The sequence below is a fragment of the Prosopis cineraria genome, unplaced genomic scaffold (genome assembly GCF_029017545.1).
Source record: "Prosopis cineraria cultivar Desert tree isolate PC_DT_omini unplaced genomic scaffold, ASM2901754v1 PC79, whole genome shotgun sequence".
In the NCBI taxonomy this organism is placed as follows: domain Eukaryota; kingdom Viridiplantae; phylum Streptophyta; class Magnoliopsida; order Fabales; family Fabaceae; genus Prosopis; species Prosopis cineraria.
In genome coordinates, this window is record NW_026555406.1 from 42,943 (window position 1) to 58,021 (window position 15,079).

Sequence of the window (15,079 nt, forward strand, 5' to 3'; positions counted from 1 at the left end):
ATTGTATCCAAATGCTTTATTTGGATTTTATAGAGGAATGATTTTCGGTCATCACAATAAATTTGCTTTCAGGAATATGGTTCTGCATGGCAAATTAAAGTGAATATATATCATATTCTTGATCATCAGTATACGTGCTTGTGATGTTCAAAAAGTAGTTCCAATTCCCGAATTTCCTGCACTGGTCTGTAGTGCCCATGAGCACGCAGAGTCTCTTTTGTACTTAGCAAGTCCTCTTACTCCACATGTTAGCTTGAACAGAGTTTAATTTCTTTGAAACTGATATTACATAGATCCCTTTGCTCATTAAATCAGTTCCAATAATATTAAATCAATACAGATGTTTAATTTTCATGTTTTCGCAGCAAATACAAGCAAGAGGAGGTTGCTATTCTCATTGTAATGGAAGCAAGTTCAATTTTGGGTCCGACAAATTCTCCACAAACTCAGGAGCAGAGCCAGAGGCACGTTTCACAAGCATTGCGGATGCCTTCCTCTCTTCTTTTGGAAGATACAAGTAACCCTTCCCTTTCTCCACAATTTCAAATAACTTATACGTCTCGTGTTATTTTGTGATTGCACATAAATTTTACTTAAATTTTAATTTCTAAGTTTAAAGTTTGCGTGTTCTGGAATCTTGTAATGTATTGCTATATATACAGAAGTCTTTATTTATTTATTCACTATATTCTTTGAGTTTATATGGCAATGAACATCTATCTGCTTAGTAGTGGAAACAAAAGAGGGAAGAATATGGGATCTTATTTCTCACACAGTCACACGCTCGCCTAATTTGTCAAAGATTTTGCTAAAACGCGTCTTCTTTAAATTCTTACTGTAAATTTTAAAAATATACTTGGTTTTCCATAATAATATTAAGTACGTTAGTCTTTCAAAAGAAAAATTGTTTGTGTTCTATATTATGGGGAAAAAAATCATAGAAGTAGTAAAGTGCTTTTGATTTTGGGTTAAAAATTATTTTTATTTCTATAAATAAAAGTGTACAAATAATCTTAAACTTAATATGAAGTTAATTTTGTCTCTTAATTTTAAAAAATTGATCTTGTGTACCTCTAACATTATTTCTCTATTAAGTAGATCTGCATTTGAATTTTTTAATATTTTTTATTATAAAATATTTAATAGTGAGTCCCATAATTTATTTTTAATATTTTTATAATATAAAAAATATTTTCTGTCTCCTCCCTCTCCCTCTTCTTTGTCTTCCTCTAGCACCGCCAAACCAGACTAAACCAGGGTGAGCAACACCAAGTTAATTTAACTCGTTTCCTTTGTTGCTGCCTTACACTGCTTCGGGAGCCAGCAACGGTGCACTTGTTGGTCCTTCCTCAGCCTCTTCGGGCCCTGCTGGTGCTTCCACTGATTACAACAATAACGAAGATAGTATTGGCGCCTCCTTGCACTAGGCAGATAGATAAACTAGCTAGCCACCTTCTATTGCTCCTACTTCTCCTACCTAAGCTTGAATCTTGCAACTATGGGTACCGGAGGCTACCTTCGTCTCCACAACTTCATCATCCCGTTCGACGAAAACTCCGACTATGACTCCTTTTGAGAGGCATCACAGATGGACATCAAGAGGAGGGGTTGATGGTGGCGGAGTTCTCTCTCTCCTCCTCTTTCATGCATGCATACATCTTCTCAAGACTCGCCCTTGCTCCTTCGTGATCTTCGCAGTGGATCATGGAGTTCGGAGTGTCGAGAAGACAGAAGCTGTTGACGGTGATGATGAGTGTCGGAACCATGGCCCCACCTAAGCTCAAACACAACCCTAAACCGCCCACACAGTGCCATACTTGTCGTCCTCGAAACTTTCTTGCTCTGGTTCTGAAGCAAGCAACTTGGGTGGTGGGGAGCGAGAGAATGTGAGGGAGGAGAAAGAGGCGAGAGAGGAGAGGGCTAATAAGGTTCGCTCGACTCTGTTAGGAGTGATGACCTCATTGGGTTCATGATGATTTGGCTGATAGATTGATAGAGACTAGAGAGGATCGAGAACTTTATTTCTAGTTTGCTTCTTCTGCTTTATTTTGCTTCAAGTGGGTTGAACACTGATGAGTCAAGCTTGAACCAAGCTTGTCTCCTCCGAACTCGTCTCCTTCGAATTCTTCTCCTTCATCTTCTAACTTGTCTCTCCCTCCCTCTCTCTCTCATGCCCAGAAACCCACGAGTCAAGCCTCTTGATATAGGGACGCCTTATGCATCCCAGGTTTAGTTGCATGGCAGGGACAAGCTTTCTACGTCCTCATGTAGATGATGTTGTTTTTGGTGATAGATGCACTCTGGTGAACCATGGAGAGAGAGCTTGAGGGTGGTGATGAGGGCTGTAGATGCACTTTGAAGAGGGGGGGGGTCGAAGGCATAGAGAAATCTTAATGGTGAATGGAAACTCTTATCGCCCCTTGTACATATAGAGGAATCATGGACATGGCATCGAGGACCTGCTTGCTTGAGGCACAATCAACAAACAAGAGCTTGGGTTTAGCTTAGCTGATGACGACAGTGAGAGCGTGAGCATGATGGAGGAAGTAGCTGATGATGTTGAGGACGGCGCTGGTGAAGGGAACTACGAACTGGAGCTCATATTGTGACGTTGAGAGAGTGGGGAAGAGAGGAGAGAGGGAGAGAGAGTGAGGAGGAGAGAGAGAAGAGAGGTGGATGAGAGAGAGAGGGGCGAGGTGTAAAAACATAATTAAAAAATATGGATCAGGCCCCACTAAAAATAATTAACAACAGGGGCGCGAGGAAATAAGATTTTGAGGTTAAGGATAAAATTAACCTTTATTAAGTTTATAATTATTTTGTAAACTTTTATGAATTAAAATGACTCTTAACCCTTTAATTTAATATATAAAAATTACATCTTTTTCCTTCCTACATCATAAAGCTAAAATGTTTAACTTTGTTTTAGGGGATGCAAGAAAGATATACCTCAAAACTTGTGTGCCCTTGATGAAGTATGCATTGAGAGGAGATTGGGAAAATGCACAGCCCTTTTTGTTGCATCAAAGGATGTTGGTAAATGCCGGCATTGCCAAAGGACACCCAACAATGTTGCATCTGGCAGCAGGAGCTAATCATTTTCATTTTGTAAAGCAACTCTTAAATTATTTGAATGAAGATGATTTAGCATTACAAGATTCTGAGGGAAACACTGCCCTTTGCTTAGCTGCTGGAGTAGGAAACATAAAGATGGTTGAGATTATGTTGCAAAAAACTCCTTCCCTGCCTGGAATTAGGAATAGAGAAGGTTTGACTCCTCTTCATATTGCGGCTATACAAGGAAAACGTCAAATGACATCATATCTATATAACAAGACTAAACAAACACTTGAAGATGTCGATCGGAGGAAGTTATTCTTCATCTGCATTCAAAATGATATTGTTGGTAAGTTTATTATCCTTAACACATGAATTGTTGTGCGTTAAATTCATAATTATATTTATATTCTATCAAAATTGTGTCGTGTATCTTATTTAAATAATATTATTTAAAATTTCAATTTATTTATTTAATTTTTGAAAATATAATCATGACAATTAGAAAAAGAATATAAGTAATATTAATTGTCTTTTTTAAAGACTATTGTGATTTTTTAAAGACTATTGGTGATGTACTCATTTTTGGTAAATGTTATGTAATATATTTTTAATATTTTAAAAAAAGCTACGAAGCTGAAAAAAATAAAATTGAATGGTAGTGTAATATGAAATTTTTATTTTAATGCAAGCATGACATAATTTTCAATTTCAAGTGGACAGTTTATTTTTTAAGTCTTTGATGTTGATATCCATTTATATATCTCTATATTTCATATTATACTGATAACTTTTTTTTTTGGTATTATCAATTCTGATTTCTGACAATTTTAAAAAATTTATAGGTATAGCATTGGATTTATTAAATAATTTGGAAGGTTTAGCTCTTGCAAAAGATGAAAAGGATGAGACAGCCTTGCATGTCTTAGCTAAGAAGACTTCAAGTTTTAGTGGTAATATTTTTAAGCATTTAATATTTTTACTTTATCTACAGAGTAATGCTAATTGCAGTGGCTAAAATTTGTAATTACCAATTTAATTTATTGACTCAATAATTGATTAAGGGAATGAACTTGGGTGCTGTATTTTTTTCTTATTCAGCTTTTGGTTTCTTTTTGTTTAATTATATATATGATTCAGGTATGAAGCAGACTAAAGCTCTTCAATTGGTTGGTAAGCTGTGGAATTTGATTCTGCATACTGTTGACTCTGGGGTAGATATACAAGAAATAATCAAAGGACCATTGTTTGGTGCTGCTGAAGTTGGAAATTTTGAGTTTTTAGTTGTGCTCTTGAAGAAGTATCCAGATTTGATTTGGGAGGTGGACAATAGAAATAGAATGATAATTCATATCGCAGTGCTATATCGACATCCAAAAATCATGAACCTCATCCATGACATTGGTCCAATCAAAGATGTCATATTGACACTTACCGATATAGAAGATGGGAATAACATATTGCATCTTGCCGCAAAGTAACACCATCAAATAGATTTGAGTTGGTGACAGGCGCAGCATTTGAAATGATATGTGAGCTAGTATGGTTTGAGGTAGTTTGCCCTTATGTGCTTTCGGTGATTAATTTTAGATTTTCTAGCATCCTTTTCAAAAATGTGGATTCAAGCAATTTGAAATCACAAAATCTTCAATATTAGATATATGTATTTGCTTTAATTTATATCGATGCATTAATGTTTTCTAAGTAACATTTTAATATGGCAGGAGGTGAAGAAGATTGTGTTGCCCTTACATATTGAGAAGAGAAATTTGGAAGGCCTAACTCCTCAACAATTATTCAGTAGAGAGCATGCTAAATTACGACAACATGCAGCGGATTGGATGAAATTCACTGCAAGTTCTTGTATGCTAGTTTCATCACTCATTGCGAGTGGAATGTTCTCGATTGCATTCGGCATAACAGAGTATGCAAGTAATCCAACAAGTCTTACATTTGCAATATCTAATGCTCTTGCATTGGTCTCAAGTTTAATATCATTTGTGGCTTTTTTGTCTGTCCTCACTTCAAGATATGAGGAACATGATTTTCACAAATCTCTACCTAGAAAGCTGATGACTGGATTGCTGACTCTTTGCTTAGCCATATCATTCATGATGTTGGCATATTGCAGTGGCTTCTACATTACATACTTCGACGGCAAAAGGTGGATTTTTACTACCTTATGTTCTGTGGTATTGGTACCCATAATCATGTTTGGATGCCTAAAAGTCGAACTTCTTTATAGTATCATGCATTCGACATTTCTTGTGAGGCGTCTTTTAGTTCGACCCGGCAAACATAACCTTTATTAGACAAGCTGGGAACATTTATTGTATGCTTATGTGAACTCTTGAACAATTTAGTTTATATGGATCTTTACCTCTTCATTGTGAAAAAGATGGTTGAATTATGATCGAGTACTACATTGCTGAAGCTGTATATGAGAATCAAAAAGAAATGTTTTGTCACACCCCAAAATAGAGGATGACCGGCACGGGTGTGAATCACTTTCACATTCCTATAAGCCTTCAAGTGAATATTTATTTCATTTTTTAAGAAAGGCAAAATTCAATCAAATCATATGAAAATTTAAATAATTTCTTTAAATTCATTATCATAAGAAAGTGTCAACATTTTTGTAGAAATTTCGGCAGAACCTCCCCTGTAACTAGGATCTCCTGAAAATTCTACAACAATTTTTTTTACAAATAACAGTATAATTCAGGTGCGTAGCTCCTTCCAGCCAGCTATCAATATACAAACCAAAAATAAAGTTCATCAAGAACTTATGTGGAACATCTACTCTTTCTTTCAAATCAAAAAGACATACATACTATATATTTGTAATAATTCAAAATTTTTAAATGAAATTAAAATATAAAATAATATTTTTAATTGTATTTATATTAATTTTTTAAAAAAATTATTTTTATTGGGAAAGTATGTGATTTGGTGGAATTTCATTGATAATTAATATGCATCAGGTACAAGGTCTACAAGGTCAAATTACTTTTTAAAAAAGAAGAGATTTTTTTTATATGTCGGTTTCAGCTTTGCAAATTTACTATTTTAACCTCAAAAGCAATCAGATTTTTTCTCTTTCCTAGACCATTTTCTTTTCGTTTTCATTAGTCCATCAGAATCAGAAACAGAGGATAGAGACGCGAGAGAGAGTGAGATCCAGATTTGAGCCTCCATTCTCCTCCTTGCTTGGCTTTCCTCCTTCGCTGGTGAGTGGTGTATCGTCTTCCGCCGCTGCAAGGTGTCCCGACGAAGTGACTATCGGCCTTCTCCCTGTTGTGTCAGCTAAGAAACTGCCCTTGTTGACAGTGGGTGTCGGATCCTTCTCCCTCCTCTGTTCTTAGCGTCACCGGCGTGGGTGGCAAGGATTCGGCTTGCCACAACCTTCCTCTACCTATGCTTCACTTCGTTCAGGTTTTTCTGCCATCTCCTTCTGCTCTTCTTCCCTGACCGCTGTAGCAGATCAAAGACCGTTCCTCTTTTCCTCACCGGCATCGATTGCGTGGGGTAGAGTTGATCCTTTCTTCTATCGGTGCACTACTGTTGGTATTGCCATCGAGCCCCTCATTCATCGTCTTCCTCTGTTTCAAGTGCGTATGAGCTTCTCCCTTCTTGTTTGTTGTCTTTGTGCGTGTGATACAATGATGAAGATTATGATTTTTTTCTTTTATTCTGTTATGCTGTGCTGGTATGCTCAAATAGAGAAGGAGGGATTTGGGCAAGTTGAAATTTTTAGATTATTGAAGCTAAATGAAGTAGTCTAGATTTGAATTTTAACTAGCTTATTTTGATTTGGTTAAAAGAATGAAACTTACGAAGCGTAAGTAATCTTAATATTAATATGGGGAAATTTTGGAAAGGAAATTAAGCAAGAGGCTTGGTATTTGTTTGAAGTTTGATGCATATGAGATGTTTGATAAAATAGAGAATTTTGCTTGAGTATGCATCCATAACATTGTTATTGAGGTCTAATTTGAGTTTTGAATTCTCGAGGGTTTTATGGCGGATAATTTGTAAGATATGTTAATGTTTCAGAAGTTATATTTGGATGTTGGAAATTGTTGGGCAAGAGAATTAAAGATTACAAAGTTCTATTGTATAGTTTAGAATGTTACACATTAAATGTAGGGCAGAAAGCTTAAGAAGCAATTAAATGTTAATTGAGTAGTTAACTTTGGCTTGAGTGTTTTGAAAAAACTTTTATGTGTGAATTGTGGTCCAAAAACTTCAAAGTTATTATAGTTAATTTTGGTTGAGTAGGCTCTCTTGGAAAGGAAATTGTTGATTCAAAAGTAAAGTACATTAAGATCTTATTATGTTTTATAAGGTGTTTGTAAGATGGGTAGCTCGATTGAAGTATAAGAAGTGAGTTTTGAGCTTTGAATGTATTACAGGTAAGTGGATAATGTCCCAATCAATTTATATATTTGAAAATTTTCTTTTATCAACTATTATTTTTAATAATTTAAAGTCATTAACATATGCCACTCTAGCATTGATTAATGTTGTTGATTAAGTTGCTTTAGCTCTTGAAGTTATTATGATTTATACTTATAAGATTGGCAGAAATGCTTTTATAAATTCTAGTGCTCTTTTATTCAATAAAGATAAGCATGGAAATGGGTGAAGGAATTTATGGAACGTTAGTTGTGAATCTTCATATTTTAAAGGATTGATATTTTAAACAGTTCATGCGAGTTTGATATTGAGAAGAGAAAAGTTTATTTTGAAAGTGATGATTTTCTCGCATGTTTGAAAATGAATTTCAAGGGGATTTTATATAGAACACTGGTTGCTAATGGTAGTTCTGTTAGCCCTTGACACGCCATGGTATACTTAGCTAGCAGGGTGTTTATAGGAGGTGCTAGCCCCGTGCGATGGCCAACGCACGTGGAACGGAGGAATGGTTATTCGTGAGCATCGTACTCATGTTTGTTTCGTGGCTTTGGCCACGTTTGGTTAACATTACCCTCGTGGACTGTGTGTCCATTTTTGTTTTATGGCTTTGGCCGCATTTGGTTACTTACTCTCGTGGATTGTGTATCCACGTTTGTATTCATGGCATAAGTCGCGTTTGATTATTTACCCTCGTGGATTGTGTGTCCACGTCTGTTTATTGTTTTGATAAGTTCCTAAAATTGTGAATTTGATTATTTGGTGATTTTATATTCCATTGGTTTTTATTTAGTAAACTATTTATAAATATTTATATCATTTATGTGCTTTCTTGAAATCAAGTAACATTTGTTATGATAGTTTAATGATTTAAGATTTTATTTAAAATTTTATAGAGCCACTTTATTTTGAAGTTTATTAAATTTTTATGAAAATTGTTATCTATTTAACTTACATAATTATTTCAAACTTTTCTTTTTATTCATATTCAATTATTTATTGTCGGGACGTTATTCACTGGAAAGTATTTTATTTGGCCTCAGATACCATAGCTGATTTCGTACTCATTGCTGATCTTTGATGGGCTTGTTACTGAATTGAATAGAAGATTACTTTTGAGAATATCATCTTATTCATGTAAAATTCAAAAACTTATGTAGGATCTTTTGGAAGTTCGATTTAGAGTGCTCCACATCAACTATAGTTAGGGTCTTGATTTTTTTTATGTTAATTATGTGCTGCTGAGAAGCAAAGCTCTATATTGTTGGATATATGATGTAAACTTTTTGTTGTAGAAATTTTGAAGGACTCTACCTTTAGGGGTGGTGCTGCAGAAATTAAAAAAAAATGTTTGATATTTTGATTTATGTGAAAAGTAAAATTTGATACATTAATTCGGAACTTTTCTTAATTGAAGCTTTAGGGGATGTGAATTTGTACATATATCGCATGTTGGTCACATTAAAATTTTAGGACGTGACAATATTTACATTAAAGCAACAATACCAATTAAAAAGGTCTACCCACTATAGCTAGTTGCCCTTTAGAGGTCGATGGTGGGATCAGTGTCAGCTAACAAATCTGAGGTCAAAATAATTTTTCAGTGAATAACATTCCCAAAAAAATTCTTAAAATTTTAATCAATAATCTCTAATAATAGTATCAAATAGTTAAAACAATTCCACCAAAATTTATAAACATGTAAGTCATGATCATTTTTATAAAATAAAAGTAAATTGAAAACAATTTATGTTATCATGCTAAAAGAAGTCAATCTGCTCTCATATAACTCAAATGATACCAATTACTAGTCAAAATCAAGTAAATTTTGAAAACACATATTAATTAACATTTAAATTTTTGAGAACTCAACAGAACAGGTTACAAATGTGAACACACAATTCATGAGGGTAAATAACCAAACGCGGCTTATACCACGAAAACAAACGCGGACACATCAGTCCACGAAGATAAGTAATCAAACGCAGCCGAAGCTACGAAACAAACGTGGACACACAGCCTACGAGGGTAAGTAACTAAACGCGGCTCAAGCCACGGAATCAAACGCGGGTACGAAGCCCACGAATACCAAACGTGAGAATAAAACTCATGAAACAAACTAGCTAGTGTTTAACCACAGCGCGCTACGGGCTAACGGAACTGCCGTTAGCAACAGTGTTCTGTTTTGAGTCCTCTTAAAAATTACGTTTCAAATATGCGAGAAGAATAATTACTGCTGTAATAAAATTACCATTCTCAATGCCAAACTCGCATGAACTGTTTCAATTCTCAAAATTTGTAAAAATCATATTTTTATGGCTAATATACCAAACTTGCAGTAATTGATTAGCCAATACATTCCAAAGCTTAACAACCATACAAAAATACTTTCATCAATCTTGAAAATACATTTTTAAAAACAATAAATGCACGTATCATAACTCATTTTTCCTTCATTGATATTTCATAATTTTCAAAATTAATATAATTCGTAAGAATAAAATATTTCAGGAAAAAGACTATTAAAAATAAAAATAAAAATAAATTAAATTAAATTAAATGGAATGCTATTCACTTACTCGTCAGAACTTCAAATTCTTAAGGATATCCTTTCTTTTAATTCTGATCAGGGTCTCGTTCTTCCTCACCCCCTATCAAGATAAAAAAAATCATTCCATAGATTCCCAGTCTTTAGAAACAATTCCAAATTAACCATTCTCGTCTGAAATTTAAAGCTAAATTTATGATTTGAAATCGGTCCAAGTATTATCACTAATTCAATTACTTTCCTTGGTTATACAACTACAATATCCATTTAATTTAAAATACTCCTTTCTATGTATGCACATGTAATCACAAGGAAGGATGAATATTTAAAATTTCAAGCCCCAACCCACATTTATCATATATTGTTACTAAGTTCAAATGGGTTTTTTGCTTAATTTTTTTGCCTTCTCCTCTCTACGTATCAGTACAGGTGACAGCAGAAAAATTTGAAGCTTCCATAACTACACATAACCGAGAAGTAATAGCAAGGCACACACACTAACTTCTGCGATTTCACGTACACACACAGCACTTATATTCTTACGCACAGCAACAGAAGCCTACATGCACAACTCAGCAAAATTAATGACACAAAGATTGAAACTCCTCACCTCAACTTGACTGACCCAGGCAGCGACGGACAGCAAAGGAGGAAAAAGAAGGTCCTTAAATACTGAACAGAGAAGAAAATCGACGCTGCCACACGTTATGGAAGGAGAAAACGAAACTTGCAGTAAAATAGGGGATGTACGCCAATCTCCACTCACCAGAAGGAAGAGAATCGAATCAGCTGAGACAACCCAGCCCTTGACAGCACATCAACTTCTCCGGCGACTTAGCTTCTTATTCTGATAGTAAACCGAACTTGAGCGACGCAACCAGAACAGCAGACGAAAAGAAAAAAAACAGAGCCAGGAAATATGACAGTGAACCTCTTGGATGTTTCAGAGCTGCAACGTCCTCCACTCTCATAAGCGGCCACCAAAAACAAGAAAGGGAATCAAGGCACAGAAAAACGAAGAGAAGAAGTGCACCAACCTTCTAGACTTCTCTACCACTTTCTCATACTCTGTAAAACCGACTTAGATAAGAGAGAGAAGAGAAAATATATCTGAGGGAGCAAGGGTGTTTTGGTAATTTTAGAAGAGCCAAGCAAAGTAAAAATTCCATTTGTTACACCGGGGATTCGAACTTGGGACCTTCAGTTGCTCTAGCATGCATTCTTCCACTCTACCGACCTTTTATATTGGTATAACTATCTCAAATATAAATAAAATATATCCTTAAAAAAGTTATTATATGTTAAATAAATAAATAAATATATATATATATATATATATTTTTAAGGTTATTACATTCTTTCCCCCTAAAAAAAATTTCAGTCCTCCGAATTTAAATTTGTGCTTACCTTAATCCTCAAATAGGTGTGGATACTTAGCATGCATATCGGCTTCAATTTCTCATGTAACTTTTCCTGAGAATGATTACGCCATAGCACTTTCACCGAAGTGATTTCCTTCAATCGCAACTTCTTAAGTTGTCGATCCAAGATAGCCATTGGAACTTCTTCATAAGATAAATCTGGGGATATTTGAATTCCTTGAGTTTCTATCACATGAGAAGGGTTGTATAAATACTTTCGTAGCATTGATACATGAAATACTGGATGAATACTTGATAATTCAGGCGGTAACGCCAAACGATAAGCAACTGCACCAATTTTTTCTAAAATCTCAAATGGACCCACATACCTTGGGCTTAGTTTACCTTTCTTTCCGAATCTCATTACCCTTTTCATAGGAGATACTTTAAGGAATACCTTATCCCCGACCATGAATTCTAACTCCCGACGTCGATTATCAACATAAGACTTCTATCGACTTTGAGCTGTTATTAATCTTTCTCTAATTATTTTTACTTTCTCAATGGCATCTCGCACCAAATCTGGTCCCAAAAGCTTAGTATTGCCAACATCAAACCATCCAATAGGAGACCTACATTGCCTGCCGTAAAGTGCTTCATATGGGGCTATTTGTGTGCTAGATTGATAACTATTGTTATAAGCAAACTCTATCAAAGCCAAGTAACGGTCCCAACTGCCACCAAAGTCCAAAATACAAGATCTTAACATATCTTCAAGTATCTGAATGGTTCTCTCAGGCTGGCCATCAGTTTGCGGGTGAAAAGCAGTACTGAGATCCAATCGAGTGCCTAAAGCTTCTTGGAAAGATCTCCAAAATCGAGAAGTAAATTGAGGACCTCTATCAGAAATTATGGATATTGGAATCCCATGCAGTCGCACAATCTCATCAATATATAATTGAGCATATTTATCAACATTATATGTTGTCTTTACTGGAATGAAATGAGCTCATTTCGTCAGTCTATCAACAATAACCCAGATAGAATTATACCCCTTAGCAGTGCGAGGTAACCCAGTAATAAAGTCCATTGTGATATTTTCCCATTTCCACTCTGGTATTTTTAATCTTTGGTGTAGCCCAGCTGGCTTCTGATGTTCTGCCTTAACTTGCTGGCATGTCAAACAGCATGAGACAAAGTCTGCCACATCCTTTTTCATGCCACCCCATTAATACAGTTGTTTTAAATCTTGATACATTTTAGTTGCTCCTGGATGCACGGTATATGCAGAATGATAAGCCTCTTCCATGATAAATCGCTTCAAGTTTTCCTCTTATGGTACGCAAATTCTACCCTTGCACTTTAATATTCCTTCCTGGTCAATTTTAAACTCAGTGCTACTTCCAGCTATGATTGCTTCTTTTAACTTACATAATTTTGGATATGAGAATTAAGCGCTCTTAATTTGATCCATTAAAGAAGAACGAGCTTGTACATTAGCCAGAAATGGTCCCTTATCAATAATCTCAAACTTAACTCCACTTTGCTCAAGTTTATGAATTTCTTGCACCAAAGGCCTCCTTGTTAAAGTCATGTGCGCCAAGCTACCTATTTGTATTCTTCCACTCTACCGACCTTTCATAGTGGTATAACTATCTCAAATATAAATAAAATATATCCTTAAACAAGTTATTATATGTTAAATATATATATATATATATATATTTAAGGTTATTACATGTTTCAAACATATTTCCAGCACATTAACTTATTTCTAAATCTATGTTTGTGATATTTGGTTGCAATAGGTGGGTGAGTGATCCATTAGAGCACAGTTGATAGTACAGTCATGCATGAAAAAATTCAAATGTGCAAATAGTTAAAGCATTGAGTTATATATGTGTGTGTTAAAACATAAGGTTCTTTCGATGATAATGGGTGCTTTCATACTGGGTTTGAGACGAAAATACCCATTTCATGAATATGTATCTGCAGTACCTTTGTCTGCGGGTTTAATCCTTTTCTGATAGTTTATATCCATCTCCTTGATGCTGATTTTATAGAATTTGATTGTAAATTGAAGAAGCTTTATTTTATGTTGAACTAAGTAGCTTTATGCAAGTCCAATTGATTGAAGATATCTTTTTTATTTTGAGGGTAGTTAACTGGTTAGGCTGGTTATTTAGTTATGAATGAAAACTGAATAAAACACCATTTATCATCTATCAAGCAACGGGATTGGGAGCACAGTTTCTATGGCACTTCAGCACTGTGGTTCTTCTTTTAGTTAGGATTTGGAAATTTGTCCCATTCAAAACTAGTCTTTTTATTTCTCTATCTAGTTGCATGATACTGTATATTTGTTAAACCATTCAAGGTGAAGGAGCCCAATGACCAGGCTTGCTATGTATTGGTGGAGAAAGTTGAGCCAAATCTCTTGGTGTGTCTTTTAGCTTCAGCATTTTGTGTTCTGTAACAATAACTCTATTAATAATATTTGTCTTTCAGTCTTTTAGGATATTCCAAGAATTATGCCTAAAGTTTCAGTTACAAGACACTAGCTTTAATAATATTTCCAATACTCAAATACTAAACACGTTCAACTAATAAGGGGAACATACTTTAAATGATTAAATTGTTGATCATTCTGATATGGAAACAGTTAACCATTTAATCCCCATATTTTACATTGATTCTCAATAAGTCCCTATATTTTAAATTTTATCTTTTCACTCCTATAACTAAGTTTCTATGTTTTCAAAGTTCATCCTTAAACTACAGAAATTTAAAAAGAAGAAAAAGGGCTCCCAAAAGGTGATCCATGTGGGAGGATGAAACTGGTTAAATGTTTATGGGACTAACCAATATCTTACGTGCTTGCTAAAGCTAAATTCTTTATGTTCTTTGTCTCTGGTTTGTCCTGTTCCAACAAAGCCATGCTCTTTGGTCATCCTCTTCTTTTTCAGCCTTTTGGTCATCCTCTTCGTCATCCTCCTCTTTTTATTGTTTCTTTTCCAGGTTCAAACACATTGGACAACAATCATGGCATCAGTCAGGGTGCTCGTTCTTACTTTGCCTCTTGATCCTATTTGTTTATGTAGCAATTAGTCGAATAGCAAAAATTGTTATAATCCAAAAGCCAGTCCCGTAACTGATCTAAACAAAATGATCAGCCTTAACAAATTAATATCAAACACCGAAAGGACAAACACAAGATTTCCAAATAAAACGCTACAATAACTCGATCCTCGGAGATTTTGGAGAAGAAGGGAGGTATAATTTGTGTGGCTGGGCTGACTTCCTCTGGTTTTCCGTTGCCCCTACTTCTTCTTGCTTCAACCACGACCTATCAGAGACCTCATTTTTTCTGTGCTAATTTGTTTTTTTTTAATATTTGCACCCTCATTACAAATTACAACAAACTTGGCTGCATTTTTTATAATTCGCGGGTAAGGCGTATACTTAATTTTTCCTATCTTTTTATTTTACATAAAATACATAAATAAATATTTAGTTGACCATTAATATTAGATATGGCTAAACTAATATCTAACCATCTGAAATCTTAAATTCTAACTTAATTGTTTTGGATAATTAATATTATCTTTTATTTAGTTGAGATTCTATTTCTAATACTGAATAACACATCATATGTTTTGGAAATATTAAATAAATTTGATTGGGAATAGTTATTATA

At 34.7% G+C, this 15,079-nt stretch overlaps 1 protein-coding gene and 1 long non-coding RNA gene across 2 annotated transcripts; both read left to right on the forward strand.

Annotated features, from left to right (window-relative positions):
- Window positions 1–2,534: 2,534 nt before the first annotated feature.
- Window positions 2,535–4,538, forward strand: LOC129295250 (uncharacterized). Its single transcript, XM_054933745.1, has 4 exons — window positions 2,535–2,574; window positions 2,930–3,406; window positions 3,903–4,010; window positions 4,198–4,538. The coding sequence occupies exons 1-4, from the start codon at window positions 2,535–2,537 to the stop codon at window positions 4,536–4,538; spliced, it is 966 nt and encodes a 321-aa protein (XP_054789720.1).
- A 1,641-nt stretch (window positions 4,539–6,179) lies between these two features.
- On the forward strand, window positions 6,180–8,840 carry LOC129295249 (uncharacterized). The gene is made up of 2 exons (XR_008589543.1): window positions 6,180–6,668; window positions 7,406–8,840. It is a non-coding gene; the product is annotated as an uncharacterized LOC129295249 (long non-coding RNA).
- The last annotated feature ends 6,239 nt before the right edge of the window (window positions 8,841–15,079 follow it).

Excerpts from the sequence above, each read along its gene's own strand:
- LOC129295250 (XM_054933745.1), top strand. The coding sequence starts at position 2,535 with ATGATGGAGGAAGTAGCTGATGATGTTGAGGACGGCGCTG. Across the intron at positions 3,407-3,902 it reads CATTCAAAATGATATTGTTG|GTATAGCATTGGATTTATTA; the intron begins GTAAGTTTATTA and ends AAAAATTTATAG. Across the intron at positions 4,011-4,197 it reads GAAGACTTCAAGTTTTAGTG|GTATGAAGCAGACTAAAGCT; the intron begins GTAATATTTTTA and ends TATATGATTCAG.